This window comes from Panthera pardus, unplaced genomic scaffold, assembly GCF_024362965.1.
Source record: "Panthera pardus isolate Hobbes unplaced genomic scaffold, ASM2436296v1 HiC_scaffold_12, whole genome shotgun sequence".
NCBI lineage: Eukaryota > Metazoa > Chordata > Mammalia > Carnivora > Felidae > Panthera > Panthera pardus.
This window is the reverse complement of record NW_026526677.1, coordinates 68,681,532-68,702,101: the sequence shown is the minus strand read 5'-3', so window position 1 is coordinate 68,702,101 and position 20,570 is coordinate 68,681,532. Positions and strand designations below refer to the sequence as shown.

Here is a 20,570-nt window from a genome sequence, read left to right as displayed (position 1 = left end):
TGAAAACAGGACTAGAGAAAGGAGGTGGGTTAGGACAAGTGTTGCAAGGAGAAGAGAAATATGGAGAAACTGGCACATACCTATTCCCTGAATAGCTCTTGGGTACGAGGTACCTGTCATAGATGCTCAATAAGTAGTTGTTATTTTAAAAAAACAACCTGTCACCATTATGATGAAATAATACCTTTAAGTGTTTCTGGCAACTCCAAAGGCACTTCAGGTGTCACTGTCTGTCCAGCAGCTTGAGTAAGATACAGTTGCCTAAAAAGAACAAATGAGAAAAGCAGTCTGTCAACAAACATTGTACCATCTGGTCACTGGTGTCTGTGTCTCTGCTAGGTTCTGGAGACACACAGATGAAAATTGAGACAGTTTCTCCCCTGGAGAAGCATGAGGCCCAAGGGGGTGGCTGATGGACTTACAGTACTTTAGGGTGACATTCTGTACCCTGATGGGTGATGGGGGTAGTGTGAGAAGTGCTATGGCACAGAGAGAAGGTGCACCTGGTTGAGCTTTTAGGAGGTAAGGGAAGGTTTCCAGGAGGAGATGGGACCTGAGTGGAGTCTTGAAGAACCAGGGGCTATTTGCCAGGGAAGAGTTTGGGGTGAGGAAGGGCATTGTGTGATAAGGGAATGACACACTTAATGTTCTGGAAATGAAAGTGAGCTTGGCACCGGTTAGGGTGCTGTTGTAGTAGTCCAGGTGAGCAACAGCCGTGGCCTGAATGAGTGGTTTTAAGATGGAGAGGGAAAGAGAAGGACAACAAGCAGCAAGAATCCCAGATGACATCGAGGTGCTGGCTGTCGCCGAGTGCCATGTTGCAGCTCCAAGCCTGGGGAGCTGTACGTCTGCTATTGAAGCTCTCTGGGCATGTGTTTAATCCTGTTCTCTGCTTTTCAGCACCCACTGAACTTGCAACCAGAAAATACGATGTCTGGAAAGCTCCATATAACTTTTCCATGAAGTTTTCCTGAAGACAGCATGAATTGCACTCTTGTCGATAGTCAAACCACCCCTCATGCTTAGCAGCTCAGCAGTCAGGGTGAAGCCCCCGGATTACAGGTTGTCAATTATTTAAAGAACATGAGTAAAGCGTTCTTCAAAATGCTTAAGTTTCAAGCAAATAATGTAACTACATACAATATTTATGTTTATAAAACCTCTTTTTTAAAAAAAATGTTTACTTATTTTTAATGTTTATTTATTTTTGAGAGATAGAGACAGAGCACAAGTTGGGGAGGGGCAGAGAGAGAAAGAGGGAGAAAGAATCTGAAACATACTCCAGCCTATCAGCACAAAGTACTATGCAGGGCTCAAACTCGGGAATGGCGAGATCATGACCTAGGCTGAAGTCTGACGTTCAACCGACAGAGCCACCCAGGTACCCCTAAAAAAAAATGTTTACTTATTTTTTAGAGAGAACACACACGTGAGAGTGTGTGAATGGGGGACGGGAAGGGGGGGATGCAGATAGCCTGATGCAGGGCCCGAACTCACTAACCGTGAGATCATGACCTGAGCAGAAGTCAGTCGCTTAACCGACAGAGCCACCCAGGTGCCCAAGTGGTTTTACCCTTTTGAATAATTATGATCTTACTAAATGTCGTAAACTTCATAAATCTGGATTCTTTCTCAATCATTAATTTATTGTCATTTTTATACCATCATAGGGCAACACTTGATGATATAGAAAATATTTAAAGAATGCTATTATATAGGTATTGGTGCACTTAGTCTAGTTCTGTGGCACTGGAGTCCCTGGGAAGTCACCTCTGGTGGACATTTACCTCCTGTCATGTGTTAAACAAATACTGTGATGTTCTTTGTGAGTTGTGAAAGGAAAATGTCTGGGGAGCATTGGATGGGAAAGGTAGTAACTCTATTAGCTAGAATACCTCATTTTTCAGCCAAATAGGAAAACAACTTTTTCTATTTCCTCTGGGTACAGTTTGTGTCTATTTCTCACCCCCTTCTAGTATTATATAGGACTGAGTTCTCAACAAATAGGTGGAAATGGAAGTTGCCATAAAATATGCAATATGTGTTATATTTCTTTGACTTGAAAATGGGTTACAGTAAAAGCTGCTGAATATGCTTGGAGTTACCCTTCTGGAAAAGTAGTGTAACAGAAATGAAGTGTTTACACATTTCTGTTCCTTTATGCAGTAAAATGTCCTAAACACTTGCCTCAGACAATTTACAATCTAGCAAGGAAGCAGACATTAAATAAGTAATCGTGAGTGTGATAAATGCTGGTTATGAAGGAAAACCATCCTTGGAAGCATATACCAGGGTACCTAACCCAGTTCTTATAAATGTCACCCATGCTGTTTCTTTTTGCTTGGTCAGATTTTGAATTCATCTCTCCCAACTCTAAGGCAAGACAAAACACTCATATCTCTCACTAAAGAAAATCAACCCACAAGGCACTGATGAACGTTGCCAGTTCTACTGAAGATTTTTGTGGGGTTAGGGGTTAAATTGGATAGGTAAATTGCATAGGACATGGCAAACAACTTAATGAGAATCTCCATTAAAAGTTTCTCCTCTCCCTGCCTGTCACTGCCAAGTTCTCTCTGGCCAGTGAAGGAATTCCTCTTTGTCGTAACTAGTAATTCACATCCATGGCAGCACCAAATCAGATATGCCAGACTGAGCTGATCAAAGCAGCAAGTGGAGTCATCTGTTTGGAGGGTAGCTCCTTCCTAAGGGAAAGACGACAGTGGATGGCAGGTACAGCAGTGCTTGTTAAGCCACAGAGCCAGCACTGGCTGCGGAGATTAGACCTGACTGCTAAAAAGGCAGCAGCAGCAGGCAGGACAGGAGAGTGGAGCTGGAGACCTGATCAGACAGAAGACAACTGGCAAGTGGGTGTGCCTATTATGGGGCACAGTGAGGCCCCTCCCCAGAGGACCCCTCAAGAGCATCAGCTCAAGAGACTGGGAATTCAAGCGTCCAGGAAACAGCCAATTCATTCGGCCTGACTGCCTGCCTCATCTGCATTGGTGTCTACCTCTGCAGGGCATCACACAGACATTGTGGAAGGGAGCAGAGGGCCCCTTTTTCTACCCTGCCCCGCCCAGCTTTCAGCCTGCAGCGCAACTGCCCTATCTCCCAGTTTCTCCAATCTTGTATCCTGATGCCCATCACTTAGCCCAGCAAACAAAACCCCCCACAACTTACCTGTATCCACACATCAGGAAGTTTGCAAACAAAAAATACCTGATTATGTCACAAATGGTATTTTTCCATGCCACACAAGCCACAGGAACCATTTGGGTAGAAATTTTTTCATGGTCCTTCTACCACGTTGAATTTCTCTGCTTTAATTCCTAGACGTAGACATTTGTTTCCCATCGAACACATATACACCCTGCATTTGTGTGATTCTTTCCCTTCTCATGCTACTATTTAGATTATTTCTTGTTTCTGACTACCTGCCCAAATTATAATCACTACTTTGAGTTTTAATCCATATTCCAGGGCCCTAGTTTTCCTCAAGGCTGGTGTATTAAGAATTCTTTTGTCAGGCAAGGAAAAGAACCTAAAATACACATTTGGTTTCTCTTGTGCAGGAATATTTTCTCTGCCTACAAGATAGTTTGACTCTTCCATTAACTACTAAAGGAAACAATTGTACAGTCCACAAGGTAACTAGAAGCCCAGAAGACCTCCAGGAAGTTACCACAAAGTTGATCACTTCCTCGTTGTGCTAACTCCACACCTCATACTTCTTCTGCTTCACAGGTATGCTTTGATTTTTATGCCTCTCTTCCCTGCTGACGTGGAGGCTTTTGAAGGTCAGCAGTTGTGATATTCATGTTAAGTGTTTGCTATTATGACTATAGTGCATTGCTAGAAAAAGCAAGCCACAGTTTGTACTGTACCAATGGTCGATTATAATATTACACCTTCATCATGGCTGTTTTGTGAGTTCTTTTCTTTTCAACAATTGTCATCTTGCTGGAGCATCAAATATTAAATCATCTTTTAAAAATAATAACTTTTGGGGGTGCCTGGGTGGTTCAGTTGGTTAAATGTATGGCTTTGGCTCAGCTCATGATCTCATGGTTCATGGGTGAACCATGGTTCATGGGTTCGAGACCCACAGCAGGCTCTATGCTGACAGCTCAGAGCCTGGAGCCTGCTTCAGGTTCTGTGTCTCCCTCTCTCTCTCTCTGCCCCTCCCCTGCTTGCACTCTGTCTCTCTCTCAAAAATAAAATAAACATTAAAAAATAAATAAAAATAACTTTTTTACAGATACAAACATTGACAAACTACTTTCTAGATATGCTAATGACTTTCACCTGGGTATTTTGAGATCCACAAGTCTACAGTTGAATAGTTGATCAATAAGCACCAAGTTTTCTTCTTCCAGTTTATGAATAGTATTTTCTAATTCTTCAATTTCCCTCCTGTGATTTGCAATCTGTTTTCAGAAGAAGAGAATGAATGTTGGTACTTGTTGACTTACTTCTATCTAGTCTTCTATAAGAAATTCAACTCTTAAAAATCCATTTGCCTAAGGGGAAGATCTATCCTGTATTATTGATTACTGGGTTTGTTTTGTCCTTCCTCTCTAAGAAGGAATAGGTGGGTCTCTTTTCTAGATTATGTGCAGTACTTTTTTGGCAAGGCAGTTATTAGTGAATGGTAGGAGTTGTCCTTTCCTACCCTTCAAAAACATCACTGGACTTATCTATGAGCTGGAGGTATAGATAAACAAAAATAAGACTAATTAACTTATCCATGTAAGTGGGGGAAGATGGTGATAAAAACAGAAAGCAGTGTGATCAAACCATAACGGAAGCTGTCCAGGTACGGTGGGAGGTTCACCCTATGTCTAGTGTAGGGGATAGAGGGGAATTAATAGAGGAGATGACATCTAATCTGGATCTTGAAGGCCAAGTAGGGATTCTCTAGGCAACAAAAGAGGGTACATTCTAGGCAGAAGGAACCACATGTTAGGCACAATCATTTTGGTGTAGATAGCTACAAAGTGGAAGCGGGGAGAAGTAGGAGAGAAATTGGACAATTAGGGAAGAGCCAAATAATGCTAACGGGTCTAGTTTTTCTTTTTTTTTTAATATAATTTATTGTCAAGTTGGCTAACATACAGTGTATACAGTGTACTCTTGATTTGGGGGGTAGATTCCTGTGATTCATTGCTTACATACAATACCCAGTGCTCATCCCAACAAGTGCCCTCCTCAATCCCTATCACCCATTTCCCCTCTCCCCTGCACCCCCTGCATCAACCCTCAGTTTGTTCTCTGTATTTAAGAGTCTCTTATGGTTTGTCTTCCTCCCTCTCTGTTTGTAACTATTTTTTTCCCCTTCCCTTCCCCCATGGTCTTCTGTTAAGTTTCTCAAGTTCCACATATGAGTGAAAACATATGATATCTGTCTTTCTCTGACTGACTTATTTCACTTAGCATAATAAAGCACTAGTTTTTTTTTTTGCAGGTGATGGAAGGTCATTGACAGACATAGCAGGTTTGACGTTTAGTAAAGAAATGTGGCTAACTTAAATATGAACATGCTGCTTCTATTGACAGAATCCCCATCAGTCTTTAAGAAGTGTATTTTGATAACTTTTGTCTAAAGAAGGCTTGATAGTGGGAAAAATACACAGAATGTTACTAGACAGAACTCCCAACTCACCTTTCTCCCTGCCTCATATAGTATGAGCTATACAGGTGCTGCCCTGAGAGATGCTCACAGAAAGAGGTCAGGACGATAGCAAAATTAGAAGCAACAGTACAAAAGAGAAAGCAATAGACTGGTAAGAATAATAGAAAATAAACTGGAAAAAGTATTTCAGAAGAATATGATGAAACAAAAAAGTTCAGGGGTTTAGATTCAGTATTTCTTGTTAGGAGTTGCCAAGAGTACTTAGATAGCTAACATTTTTGATTTGTAATTAAATATATTTATTGTATTTTTGATTTGGGAAACATTCCGTATATTACCACATTCCTATCTCTATCACATAAGTCATGTATTACATGCTTGAATTCCTACTATGGGCAAGATTCTGTGCGAGACAGAGGGACACAAAAGTGAATAAGGCATAGCTTCTTCCTTCAAAGAAGTTTACAATGCAGTGAACAAATACACAAATATTTGTAACATAAAACAACACTGGTACCATAGAAAAGGCTCAAATAGGGGTGCCTGGCTGGCTCAGTTGGTAAGGCGTGCAACTCTTGATCTCAGTGTTGTGAGTTCGAGCCCCATGTTGGGTGTGTAGATTACTTAAAGATAAAATCTTAAAAAAAAAAAAAAGCTCAAATATTGCTGGTGGCTTGGAGTTCAAAAGAAAAGCATATATTTTTTACCTGCCTTAAACAATTTAGCAAAACCGTTTGAGTCCATAATACTAAATTAGAAAGCAAGGGGCTGGTGCTTTAGGATCTCATGTGTTGGGAGATAAACAGTTCAATTACAGGCTTGAATGCCTTAAAGAAAAGTTAATAATTTTCAAATGTCAAAGGATGAGAAGAAATTATATTTAGAGGTTGTAAACAGAAGGAATTGATAGAACATTTGGAAATGTTTGACCCAAGGACTTGGCATGCTTGGGAGGCAGCACACACAGTTTTTGGTCTTCTTCCAAAGCTTGGAATGAGGGCCCCTTGGGGTCCGACCTCTCAAGCTAAGGATGTCTTGTGGCATCACGTACCCCTTTGGACTACTAACTAAGGTTCTCAGCAATTAATGTCTCCTTTCCAGCCTTTTGAAATGTTAGGGAGATGAAAAGTACCTTTAGATTTCTAGGGTAAGAAACTGAAAATGAAGAAGTAGAAGACCGCTTTTCCTTCCTCATCTTCCCCATCCTCAAATATCCAAGAAATTGAGAAAGAATTTAGTTAAAACTATTATAAGTCAGAGACCTAGGATCCTGAATTAAATGCATGTTCTTGAAATTTTCCCCTGCAAGTTCCCAGTTAGCTTTATGCCTCCTCACCCTTGAAACTCTCATTACTAACCTCTTTGAATCCCTTTCTTTGTCTAGTTTTATTTGCTTTCCATTTGTTGAGTTAGTCTAAGTCATTTGTTAATTTCAGTTTTTCTTCATTTCCTTAATATGCATACTAAATAAAACCAGATAATGGAAGTCATGCAGGGGACATTTCATATCCTTCCCACAGATCTAACTGTTTGGTTATTGTTGAAAGATGGTTATATGGAGAAATATTTTCAGGAGTTCCATTATTAAATATCCCTTGTTACTCATTCTAAACCTTCCTCAAAGAAATTAATTGACATACATTATTCCATTTCCAGGCAATTTTCAATTCTTATGATAATACTTATAACCAGAGATGGTTTTAATTAATTTTGGGAGTAAATTTAATAATGCTAAAATAAATATTTATTGAAATAAGGAGAAATTAAATCTACTAAATTTCCTTAAAATGATTTGTCCTTTATTACTAAGCTCTTTTGTTCATGATTTAATTAGATTTGACATTTTTTGTGTCTTTTATTTCTACTGAATTCTGAGAAGAAAACAAAACAAAATGTAATTTGTGGCTTTAGTAGGAAGGCTCAAAACACCAAAAAAGCCTTTCTTATCAGTCAAATATAAATGTTTGCCATCATTTTCTCTGAACCTAATATCTATGACATCTTATAGGATTTAAGGTTTGAATTGTGAAATTACTATAATTAGGATTATACTATTGTATTCAATAAAAGTATCAAAACTAAACTCTTCCCTAATACTCTTTAACTGTTAAGCTCACCTTGAGTTTTTAAATTTTTTAATTTAACTTATTTTGTTATTATGTTATTATTATTATTATTATTATTGTTTTTTTTAAGTAGGCTTCACACCCAGCATGGACCCCAAAGCAGGGCTTGATCTCATGACCCTGAGATCAAGACCTGAGCTGAGGTCAAGAGTCCGACCCTGAGCTGATTAAGCCCTTCACTGTGAGTTTTTTAAAATCAATATTCATTTTTCAAAACTGGGGATTCCTCTTGATTCATTTTGGAAGTAGTATGGACTCCTATTGACCATGACTTTATGAAGGCAACTTAAAGATAATTGTCAATATTATAGAAAGCACATTAATTTTTAAATTCCTTGTTTCCTAGACTCACCAATACTGTTCAGCCAAATAGGAGGCAGGGAAAAAAGAAAAGAAGGTGACAGTGACAGTTTTACTTCAAGTGTCTGAGCAGATGGTGAAAAAGGAAATGCAAGAAGTGAAAATTTAAGGAGAAATTTAATGAGTTCTGCTTTAGGTATGTTGAGTACCTTTGGGACATCCATGTGGAAATATTTCGTAGGCAAATAAAAATATAGGTATAGAGCTAAGGTATAATGCTGAAGAAATCACATGTTAGTGATTTGAGAATGACATACATATAACTTGCCAACAAGAGCTGTGTGTAGTTGAAGTGAATTCTTTCAAAAGATACTGAGTTTTCTTTCATAGATGGTATCTAAGCACAGTTTGGGTGACTCCTTGTTTGAATGTAAAGGCAATTTCAAAGTAGTGAGTTTTGCACATTTTCTGTAGCACCCTTGTAACATCTAGACCAAAGATTATCTACCTGTTATATCCAATAACATGCTCTCACATCTTCACCCAAGATCTAAGCCATGTACTTGATTCATTGCTCCAATGAGTATATCTATACTCATAGACATTCTTTCATTCAATAACTATTTAGTGAACATAGATTATGTATTAGTTTTCATGGACATATAGTTGAAAAAGCATAGCCTGCTCTGTGCAATGAGGAGATAGATGCATAAACAGACAATTTCAACATATTTTAGCAAGAGTTACAATGAAACAAGAGAGCACTGAGGAAAAAGTACTCAAGACTTTCTGGGGGAAATACAAAATGATTCAGAAAGAAATTAGTCATCAAGGTCTGTGTCTAAAGAAAGAGTCGGAGTTTTCCAGGCAGAGGAGGCTGAGAAGGTAAGGAGATAAGGCAGAGGGACTAGTATGTACAATGTAAGGAAAACAGGACAGTGCCTCATAACAAAGAAGGTCTATAAGTCCTCACATGATCACATTCAGCAAGAGCAATATTGTAGCACTGGTATAGGGAGACAAGTAGATAGTTGAGTCTAAGGCAGCATGCTGGGTCCACTGGTTTCTGCATGCTTTCCAGGGGGAGGTGTGAAGACAGTCTAAGGACCAAGCTAGGATAGGATATAGAGACTGCAGTGGGCAGGGGCATCTTGATCATTGGCAAATGGCTGTAATTGTGGGTTTGGTGTTGGCTGCAACACAATGTCCAAAAGGCTAGAGCAGTCCATTCAGAAGTCACTAGTGCAGGGAGGAGACAGATGCATGTCCTCTACAGATGAAAGGCAGAGGGAGCAAAGGTCCAAAGGAAATCCCATAGATCTGAACCCTCTTTAATAATACGCCCCACAAGAGGGCATGTAACCCCACCTTCTTATACAACAGGGTCCATCTTCGAGAAGTGCAGGGGGAAGTAAGGAAATTCAAACAACTGAACCTTTATGCAAAGGGGCATCCTTTGCATCCCAAAGGGGCAATTAAAAACAGCAGAGAATGAGGTTAGAATGATCCTTTAGCCTTCCTCCCACCACGCAGAAGGAAGTAGCGTCTTGAGAAAGACCAGATCAATTTAGGGCATGAGAAACTTCAAACATTTGAGTATATTGCATTAATTATGATGTCAAAAAATGACTTCTGATTATTAATGAAATTGTTGATGGTACTCATTGAGTAACAGCTTATAATAAGATTAGGATTCCACTTGAATTTTATTTTACCTCAGCTAGCCACAAATCTGTGTTTTTCCCATGCCTTTAGCTCATAAATGAAAGTCATTTTCAGTTCAAAAAAACGAGAAAGAAGAAATTGCTTTTAAAATTCCACTCACCTCTCTTTTTAGCCAGTCATTCTCCCGGATCTCTCGGTAGCTGCCTTTGTCAATGAACCTTATGGCATTCTAAAAGAAAGTTTCTGTATTAAGGAAGAATTGTAACATGGTGGTTCAACATCACCTTAGCTGATCATTCATTTTAACTTATGTTTTGCAATTACTTTGGAAACATACCTAAGAACTTTTGCTTCAGTTGTTCTTTATTCTCCTATTGTATTATTTTTGCTGATTTGCACTGCCTAATACAGGTGATTTAGAGAACTCGATAGCAGTTATCCATTCAATTTGGCTTCTATTGTGAATGAACCTGATTGCCATGGTGAAATCAATCATTAAGTAATCTGCTCCTATGGGACGCCTAGGTGGCTCAGTCAGCTGGGCATCCGGCTTTGGCTCAGGTCATGATCTTGAGGTTTGTGGGTTCAAGCCCTGCATCCGGTTCTGTGCTGACAGCTCAGAGCCTGGAACCTGCTTCGGATTCCGTGTCTCCCTCTCTCTGCCCCTCCCCCATTCGCACCGTCTCTCTCTCTCTCTCTCAAAAATAAATGTTAAAAAAAAGAAGTGATCTGCTCCATAATTAAGGTGGCTGAACTGCAGTGATCAACTATTCTTCAAGTTTATGGTCACAGTCGTAATCCAACATATAGCAAAAAGCATGAATAGATTCTATTACTACCTTTTTAATTTGAGATATTTCTGTATGTCAGTAATAACAATATACATATTTACAAACTTAATAGCAAATAGTTTCAGGGTAGCAGGCTGTAGCTAGACAGTCTTCTGGAGAAAGTTATTTTAGATGAAGAAAACAGGAAAAGTATTACTTTGTCAGTAGGTTCACAAAATGTAAATTCATTTTCAATTACTTGTATATTTATAGTTTCACTCGAACTTTATAGTGGATGAAAGATTGTATTTATCTGTGAGGTACTTTTATATGGATACCATGTTATAAATTCCATATTCAGTGACTGAAGGGCACAACCTAAAGAAGAGAAATTAGGAAAACTCCTATAGATCATAAGCATTCACAGGAATAATTTAAAACTATGTTAAGAATAAATTTATCTAAGTCTTTAGTGTTGGAAGGTTTGCAATAATTTTTTTATTTAAATCACACTAATTAAACTAAGAGTGGACCTGTATTCCCCAGGAGCTAGGAACTTTTATACTCCAGCTACAACTGATAATTCTAAGGTTTCCTGGAACACAGAATTTCATTTGAACAAAAGCAGGACATAGCTCATAACTGAAGTTAGATGGCTAATGGCTTCATTTACCAAAAGTGGAGCAGAGGTTTTCAACTTTGGCCATACGCTAGAATCTCCTGGACAGTTTGAAAAATCCAGAAGCCAATGCAACATTGTAGGTCAATTACATGAGCATCTCTGTGCACAGGACCCAGGCACTGACTGAGTTAACCAATTTCTCAGGTGACTCCCACATTGCAGCCGAGGTTGTACAACAGTGGATTATCAGAAGTTAAATGTATGCTAAAACAGCCAGATAAAAATGGGGAAATTTCATTTATGTGTGTGAATTATGTAGAGAAAAGAAAATGTATAGTGTAACGATTAAGAGCAGTGATCTGAAGAAGACACCTTAAATTGAATCTCTCGATTCTGCCACTTGCTCTGGGAAAGTCACAAAATTTCTCTGTGCTTCAGCCTTCTCATTAGCAAGTCCCTGCCTTATAGGATTATTGAGAGACATAAATATAAAAGGCTCAGAACAGTATCTGGAACAGTCTTCATTATATATTGAATATGTATATTTGAAAGATATTTGATTTACAGATGCATTTTTAATCATCTTAACTATGTTCAGATCATTTTAATGTTGATTTCACCATTTAATCATATTCTGTCACAAAGGGGCTGAATTTTATGGGCTGTAAACTATTGGCAAGTTCTCCATAATCCTCTATATTTGCATAGATCTGTAAAAATCATGCAATGGGATGGTAACCGAAAGAACAACTAAACTAACACGTAAGCAACAAACCAAAGCAACTGAAATTCAATGAGGAACTTTAGAGAAGACCAGTGCTTATGATTCTGAAGAAGAGATATTCTTGATGAAGAGACAATCCCAGTGGGGACCTCACTAACTGAGAAGGTAGTCTGGGGACAGGGGAAGAACAGTGAAAAGAAAAGATTCAGATGTTTTGTGAAAAACAAAAGGATTAAAAAACATATAATATTGGAAACCATATCTCAAACATTTTTTTATGTCCCAAATCTTTAAACCTCTAGCAATGTGGAGTACTTTCTTAGGTTTGGATATATATGAAAGTACTTTTTAGACAAATCATATTTCATTCAATAATACATCCAAAACTTTTATTTGATAATTTGTTGTAGTCATTATTATTACTTAAAAATAACTGAGTAACAATTTACTGAGCTCTTTTTTATTTTTTTATTTTTTATGAGTCACTATGCTACTTAAATCATCTCATTTAGGGGCACCCGGGTGGCTCAATCTGGGTGGCTCAGTTAGTTGAGCATCTGACTTGATTTTGGCTCAGGTCAATGATCCCAGGATAGTAGAATCGAGTGCTGTGCCAGGCTCCATGCCTGGCTCTACACTAAGCATGGAGCCTGCTTTAGATTCTCTCTCTCTCTCTCTCTCTCTCTCTCTCTCTCTCTCTCTCAGTGCCTGGGTGGCTCAGTCAGTTAAGCATCCAACTTTGGCTCAGATCATGATCCACATGGGGCTCCTGGCTATCAGTGCAGAGTCCACTTCAGATTCTCTGTCTCCTCCCCAACCCCTCCCTCACTCACTCACTCACATGCATGGGCATGCTTTCTCTCAAAAAATGAACAAATATATATAAAAAAAGATTCCTCCCCCCCCGCCTTCCCCCCACTCTAAAATTTAAAAAAAAAATCTCATTTAATCCTCATACTATTCTTTAAAGGTAAATATCATTGCCAATCTTTATATATATATATATATATATATATATATATATATATATATATAAATTAGGAAACTGAAGCCCAGAAAAGTCAAGTAATAAATTTAGTTTATATTCCCAGTAAGTGGTACAGCTGTGATTTAAACTAAACTAACTTTAGAACTCAAGATCTTAATCATTGTTATATACCGTGAGAAAAAAGTAGGGGAAGAACTTTTGTTTTTAAGAAAATTGAAATATACCTGCGTGGCCCATTCCTTCTTTTGATCCAGTTGCAACAAAGTTTCTCTGATTATTCTTTTTCTAGCATCTTCCAGAGTGACTTTATAGTGTTCTTTAAAAAGAAAATTAGAAGTCTCAACAAGATTAATCCTAGGAAAGGGGTGCTTGGGTGGCTCTGTTGGTTAAGTGTCCAACTTTGGCTCAGGTCATGACCTTGCTGTCCGTGAGTTAGAGCCCCATGTCAGGCTCTGTGCTGACAGCTCAGAGCCTGTGGCCTGCTTCAGATTCTGCGTCTCCCTTTCTGTCTGGCCCTCCCCCACTGCGCTCTGTCTCTCTCACTCTCTCTCTCTCAAAAAATGGATAAATATTAAAAAAATCTAAAAAAAGACTAATCCTAGGTAAAACTATGGTGTTCATAAATGTTATCTTCCATGATCTTCCCCCTCCTTTCTACATATTTTCCCCCCTGAATTTTCAGGGTACATTTTTACTGAAGCATCTAGTACCTTCAATTAGAAGAAATGCTCCAATAATTTACTAACACCTTAATGTGAATTGGTTTAAGATGATATCTCTTCCAAGAATATTTGTATTTTCAAAGAATTGTCTCTCCAAAGGGAGAATTCCCAATACTTTAGTATGTGTGCAGCCATCTACCTTTCATATCACACACTTCTGACTGCACAATGGAAACATAAAGAAGATCTGATTATCTGCACAAGAAACATCCTGTACTCTGACTTCATCTAACTAAATTTCCAGTATTCTAGGCATGTGTCTCTGTGGGCAGGAAAGACAGAGCCAGAAGAAGGGAGAGGTGTGGAAGGGCTATGGAAGTCAGCCCCTGGGTCTGAGTTGGGCTCAGAGCAAGAAAGGAGGAGAGATATGAAGAAATGCAGGATTCTTTATTCTTTCCAAAAGTTCTTGTGTCATAGTCAGAAAGGAGAGAGCAAAGGATCATAAAATCTTGGGCCTTGAAAGATGCTTAGCGATCATATCAACACTTCTGTTTAAGGAAAGTGAAGTAGTGACATTAAGGTCTCTGTAGAGAGTGGGGAGGAAGAAAGGTGCATAATGAGTCCAGTTTGTTAATCTTCTATTCAACAAACCAGCAGCAATGTGTTCTGATATGCAGGACACTACTTAAGGCGCTGGGAACACTGCTGAATAAGAAACAAATCACCTGCCCTTATGACAAGTACATTCCAGTACGGAAGCCTGACCGTAAGTAACCAACCAAATAAATAATATTTTGGGTGGTGATATGTGTGATGAAGCAGAACTAAAATTCTCCATTTCAGAGAAAGTTTTGAGGAGGTAAAGACTGAATGAGGTGAGAGTCAGCAATGTGCAACAGGAGGGAACCACACTACACAAATCTGAGAATAATCAAAGTCAGTTGTACCTGATGATAGCATCTATGTTATAAGTCGCCATTAGTTGTATTTTATTTATAACATCTGAAGGATAAGTATTTGCTAGATTTCTGTACTGGTCCACAGAAACCCATTTAACTTATTCTGTAACTAAACAATACTTTTGTAGGAGTGGTGCTGTGGAACCTAACTGCCATTTAGGACACTGTTTCAAAGGGAACATTTTCTCCCCAGAGCAAGTCCGTCAAAGCAGAACTCTCAGGGGTCTTAGGCTACAGGGAAGGAGATCTGCAGATCTGGTCTTTTAGTAGGTTGGAGCTGAGGTTCTGGAAAGGGGACCAGAGTAAAAATTCCTCTTCCATACCTTTCTTCTCCTGCAGTCTCTGGGACACAACAGATAATGAAGAATATGTTGAAGAAAGTTAAATGTGCAAGTCTTTGGCGGGCAGTGATCTGAGGCTTCACCACTAGGTAGGGCAGCAGCAAACGATGGCCTTCAGTTGTGACTGTGGTGGGGAGGGGAGGGTGAGAAGGGGGAGCTCTCCCAGGTTGCCCAGTGGCCAGAAAGGGGGCGGGTCAGTTTCTGCCTCTAACAGAATTGGAACAGGAGTGTCTGACTGAGGCAGCAGTTAACAAACACAAGAGTTGCGTTTTGGGGACTAGTCTAACTTGACATCTGGAGAATAAGAAAATGAAACTCTTCATTATTCCAACGCACATGTACTCATCTATATAGCCTGTATTTTTCTTACTCTTATCCGGGGTAATCACTTGAATATTTTAATCATTCCAATCTCATCTCTGATAGAAATTGTTTTCAATTCAGTACCTAGTCCACTAGACTAAGGCTGGATATTTATTTGAAATTTCTACCCAACAAAACACAACAAGCAATCTAAAAGTTGCTATGGATCAGGAGTTTAGTTATAGTGGATTTTTCATTCTTAGCATCTGAAGAAACCGTAAAACTGGGAGCTTGATAACATTAAATATTAATTCTTTGCTGTAAATCATAAAAAACAGATGATCAGATATGCTCTGACTAAAGTTATACCTCTTTCTATTGCCATATTAACACTAAAACAGCAACAAAAATATCCAGCTCTGTTCCAAGTTCCATATAGAATTCAGTGGACTTTTTATCTTCTTAAAAGCAGAGTAACAAGCACAAGGGAGCATGTAAAAGTCTCATTGCTCTCTTTTGTGATTCACAAGATGTTTTGAGAAATAGTTATTAACCACACATTTGTGAATACAGCCAAAGAAGCTATGAGTATATAAATGTCTCCTCATAAAAGTTTGAGCATGGGCGACTATGGCTTTGTGCTTTAAACTCTGGACTGCTCAGATTCCTGTCTCTGTGGCCACTTCTCAGAAGCCAAGCTCAAAGCCCCCCTGGCTGAAGCTGGCTTTGCATTGTTCTACCTTCCCTGTTGTATCTGCTCTGAGTTGGTTTGCTCCTCCACAGCTCTCTGGGGGTCTGTTGTCCACTTTTCACACGTGTCGGTGTCACACAACTTCACCCTACTGACCACCCCCCCTCCTGTGGTGGTGGCCTCTCTTGTACTCTCTCTTGAAGATCACCAGGGGACTCCCATTTTACAGATGAAGAAATTAATGTTCAAAGAAGTAATGCTACTTTTTTGTAAATGTATTTGAACCCAAATCTTTTAACTCACTATTGGCATACAAAGAAATTTTAGAGATTCCTGTCCTGTATGTCTGGTGAAGGGCAAAAGTAAAAATGCTCTGTGGCTCTGATATCTAATGACTCTTAATAACCCCACGCTTTCTGTATTGCTGGGCTTCATCCTTTTATTGAGAGTCAGAGCCTTGTCCTGGATACATTAGTGACCATGTTTCCTATACCCACTATACCAACATTTCCCAGTTAAAGTTCAGGGAAGAAGCTCTAGGTGCTTCCTCCCGCTTCCTTCTAGAGCTCAGGGACATACTGAATAAGGCAGTGTTGGATAGCTGACCACAGAATGGTTTGTGCTGGGGCTGACTCATTACCCACGAGGAGGCATGGACAAAGGTCTTTGCTCATCTCTGATTAGGTAGGTGATCACTCCAGCTCTTCAGAATCTCAGGGGTCTTAGGCTATAGGGAAGGAGATGGAGAAAACTGCAAGACCTGGTCTTTGGGAAGCAAGAAGAGAATGGGGACAGGACAGAGCAAAGCAAAGCAGAGGAACATCTGAAGGAGACAGTCCGTGAGAGATAAATGTAGAGAGGAGCCATCCCTATAGCCACCACTTATCTGATAGGCTTCTGTTTCCATCTTCACACTTTCTATTCCTCATTATAAGTGTTATATTCAACAAACATGACCATGGGACATCAAGCAACCTCAGTTTTTTCTCTTCCCTTTAAAATTCATACTGTGAAGCTAGTAATTCTCTCAACAAGATATGTGGCAAATTTCTGATTTTTCTGCTTCCTTTGTGATGATAAGAGGTTCTCAATTGTTAATTTATATATCCAGTCTTTTGTAATAAACACAGCTTTAAATTTTATTCAAAACTCTGGCTATTTCCTTCCAGCTTAGATGCACAACTATATCCTCTGATTTGAGCTTCCTCTTCCCTTAGGGATGAAGGGAAGCATGGAAAGGGACAAGAAAGCTCTCACTTGACAGATACTGTCTCAAGTTAATGTTGCACTTTCTGGTCCTAGCTGATGCTTAAGGTTGATGTCTTTTTCATGGAGGTGTTCTTATAGGTTCTTCAGAGGACCACCTTCCCCATTGCTAGTTATTTCACCTGAGTTCCCTTGATGCGGGTGATGTACTGTCCTTAATGGCTGGCTAACAACTTTTCCTTTGGCCTCTGGCTCTCAATATATTCCTTCCTCCCTTACATGCTGGCCTCTAATTCCTCTGCTGGAACATCATCACCAAGATCTAACTGGACAGCGTACTAGCCCTCCCTCATAGCATATTCACAAGAAAAACTCTTTCGTGCTTTGCCATAACAAATTCTTGAAATTGTAGCCTCTTGCAGACTGAATATTTGTGTCCCCCAAAATTCATATGTTGAAACCTAACCCTTAGTGTGATGGCATTTGGAGATGGGGTCTTTGGGAAGTCATTAGGTCAAGAGGGTGGAACCCTCGTGAGTGGGATTAGTGCCCTTACAAAAGAGACTCCAGAGAGCTCTCTTGCCCCTTCCACCAAAGATGGCTGCCTATGGACCAGGCAGTGGATTTTCTCCAGACACCAAATTTGCTGGCACCTTGGTCTTGAACTTTCCAGCCTCCAGGACTGTGATAAATACATTTCTGTTGTTTATAAACCACACATTCAATGCACTTTGTCACAGCAGCCTGCATGGACTAAGACACAGCCCTAGCTCAGGACAGCAGCCTCCTCATATTTGCTCTGCTGACAGAATGATTAGTTAGTCCCTTATTCCTTAGACTTCTCAGGGGTGGGTCATAAACTAGACCTCCATGCCTCCCAAACTTCAGGAGACACATACTGAATAATCAGAGGAATTCCCTTGAAGACCCTCCGACTTGATTTGAGATGAAGGAGGAATTACCCTTCACCTGCCCATTTGGGGGACAACGTAGGACGTAAAGCACACCAAGGTCTCTTTCTAAACACTGTCCCCTAATTTCCAACAATCTTTGTTTGACTTATCCGACTCCTTTTATAGACTGGAATTCAGTGGTTGAAGGTATGAAACCAGTTTTCTGCCTCATTTGCACGGTGGTATCTCAGTTTACTCTGATGTGGTGTCTGTTATATTGTCACTCCAGTTTAACTGAGACTAAAGAATTTTATTTTAATATCCTCCTTCAGTAACTCCGCCCGCCCCATCCCTAAAATACCTGTTCCTTGCTAGTAAACCCAGTCTAACTAACACAAAGTCCATGATCACGGTTGTGGGAGAAAAATTCCAGAAAAATCGTGGAAGAAGAGAGGCAGTGGGGGAGAAAAAGGGCACTATAATAGTAAAGCTCCAGAAAAATAGATGCAAGTGTTCTGCTCATATTTATTGTCCAATTAATGGCCCCAATATTTTAATAGCCCCCAGGCAGAGTTGCTGCTGCTAACTGCATGGTTGGGAGAAATGCCTAAATTCAATGACAAGTAAAACAAGCCCATAACAACTACTTCCCATGACACGTAAAGTTGGCTACAGACCAAGGTTCAACCAGGAAGTTATTCAATGTATAAATGTCATTACCATCATCCCAAAGTTGGATTCAACAGCATGACAATTTTCAACCGAAAGAAATCATCCAAATTTCTGATCAACATAATAAGTTTATCTGAGAAGATGACTCTTCCTAATTTAAAAATATAAAATAAAGAAATGTTGGGGAAAAAACTTAAAAAATTTTAAACATGCCACAACAATAACTATTTTAAAAGTATGATACTGGTACACAAATACATAGATCAATGGAACAGAATAGAAAGATAAGAGAGACCCAAATACACATGGGAAATTAAAGTATGATAAAATCAGCATTTCAAATCAGTAAGGTTAAAATGAGTTATCTGAGAAGTGATGTTAGGACAACTGGAAAAACATCTGGCAAAACATAAAGTTGGTTTCCCACCTCATAGATACACACAAAAAACCCAAAGATTTAAATATTAAAATGAAGCCATAAATATGGCTAATAGAAGAAATATTAGACTATTTATAATCTCAGATATCTTAAAATAAAAACCGAACTTGGGCACTCCAAAACTACAAAATGTCTTCATAATATACCCCACAAACAGAAAACTAGTGACAAATAAGGAAGATACTTGTATTTTATATCACAGTTAAAGAGCTAATTTCCTTAAAAGGGAAAGAGCTCCATCACACAGTAGAAAAATGGGCAAGGGATACAAACAGATGATCCACAGAAAAGGAAATTCAATACATATCCTGACCTTATGAAAGATACTCACTATCACTTATAATAAGAGAAGTGGAAATTAAAACCACAAGAAGATACCATTTTCTATTTTTAAGACTGACAAACAACAAAAAAAGTTAGCTAACATCCCTGCTGTTGAAGATGTGTGAACATAGGCATCTTCATCCATATGGGGGAAATAAACTTGGTACAAGATCTACAGAGAGCCTTCCCTATCAAAATAAAAAATAAATCAATAAACAGGCTCTTTGGGCCAGCCATTCCTCCCTAGAGATACCCAAAAATGAAAGTATATAAATATAAGAATATTCTTTGCAGCATTATTTGTAATAGTAAAATACAGGAAATAGCCTAAATGCTTGTGAGTAGGGGACTGGTAAAAAAAAAAAAAAAAATTGTAGCAGAACAAAACAAAGTAGCCACTGGAAGAATGAAGACATCCTAATATGTACTGATCTATAAGAATGTTCATATATTGTATTTGTAGCATGCTTTGTATATTTTGATATAAAATATTTCTGATGGAGGCTATATGAGAAATTGGTAATTGTGGTTTTATCTACAGAGAGTATCTGAGTGACTGGAGGATGTACAGGGGTAGGAAAGTGTCCCTTTTATGCTCTACTTTTCTTCTGAGGAGGAGAACCTTTTGAAAGATTAGAACTCCAAGTCCAGTCTGATTTGGGCCAAATTTATACTACCATCGTGGTGCAGAAGCCCTGAGCTGAGAACTTTACAGAAAAATTGGTCTAGATGTGGAACATCCCAAGAGGGCCCCAGAGGTGGGGATGGAAATTATGCCACAGGAACACCTCCCCAACACAGGGCACCATCACCAGCTGGGTTCAGAATTGTCATCCAGCCACAGTGGTCTTTTGGGTCATCAGATTACTCCATTTATTCTATCCCATGACTTCTCTGTCTCTGGGTCTCTGATTTTTTGTTTTTTTTTAAGCCACTATGCTAGCCACAGGGACAGACATGTAGCCTCATGGTTCCCAGATTTAGTCCTGGTAAGTTTCATCTCACCTGATGCCATCCTTCTCCATACCTTCTCATTTTTGTTCTTCCCATTTCCCATCTCATGTTTGTTCTTCAGTTCTTTCTGACCATAACCTAGCATTTACTTGGGCATTTCTCTACAATGATTCTGGTTTTATAGCTTGGTTAAGCTGTTTTAAGCTTGTCTCAGGTAAATTCCTTTTCTAATGTAACCCTGTCCCAGGACCCCCCTGCCTCCACCCCGATAGAATTGCTCCAGACCTACGTGTGGG

At 39.2% G+C, this 20,570-nt stretch overlaps 1 protein-coding gene across 11 annotated transcripts in view; it reads right to left on the bottom strand.

Moving 5' to 3' along the window:
- Nucleotides 1–20,570, bottom strand: part of CCDC83 (coiled-coil domain containing 83) — a 67,545-nt gene that overhangs the window by 4,026 nt on the left and 42,949 nt on the right. For all 11 annotated transcript variants that reach the window (XM_053900154.1, XM_053900155.1, XM_019450002.2 and 8 more), the window contains 4 exons: nucleotides 13,055–13,146; nucleotides 9,887–9,955; nucleotides 4,309–4,430; nucleotides 185–261 (listed from right to left, as the gene is read on the bottom strand). In XM_053900154.1, coding sequence (XP_053756129.1) covers nucleotides 185–261; nucleotides 4,309–4,430; nucleotides 9,887–9,955; nucleotides 13,055–13,146 — 360 coding nt within the window. The remainder of the gene's footprint in view (nucleotides 1–184; nucleotides 262–4,308; nucleotides 4,431–9,886; nucleotides 9,956–13,054; nucleotides 13,147–20,570) is intronic.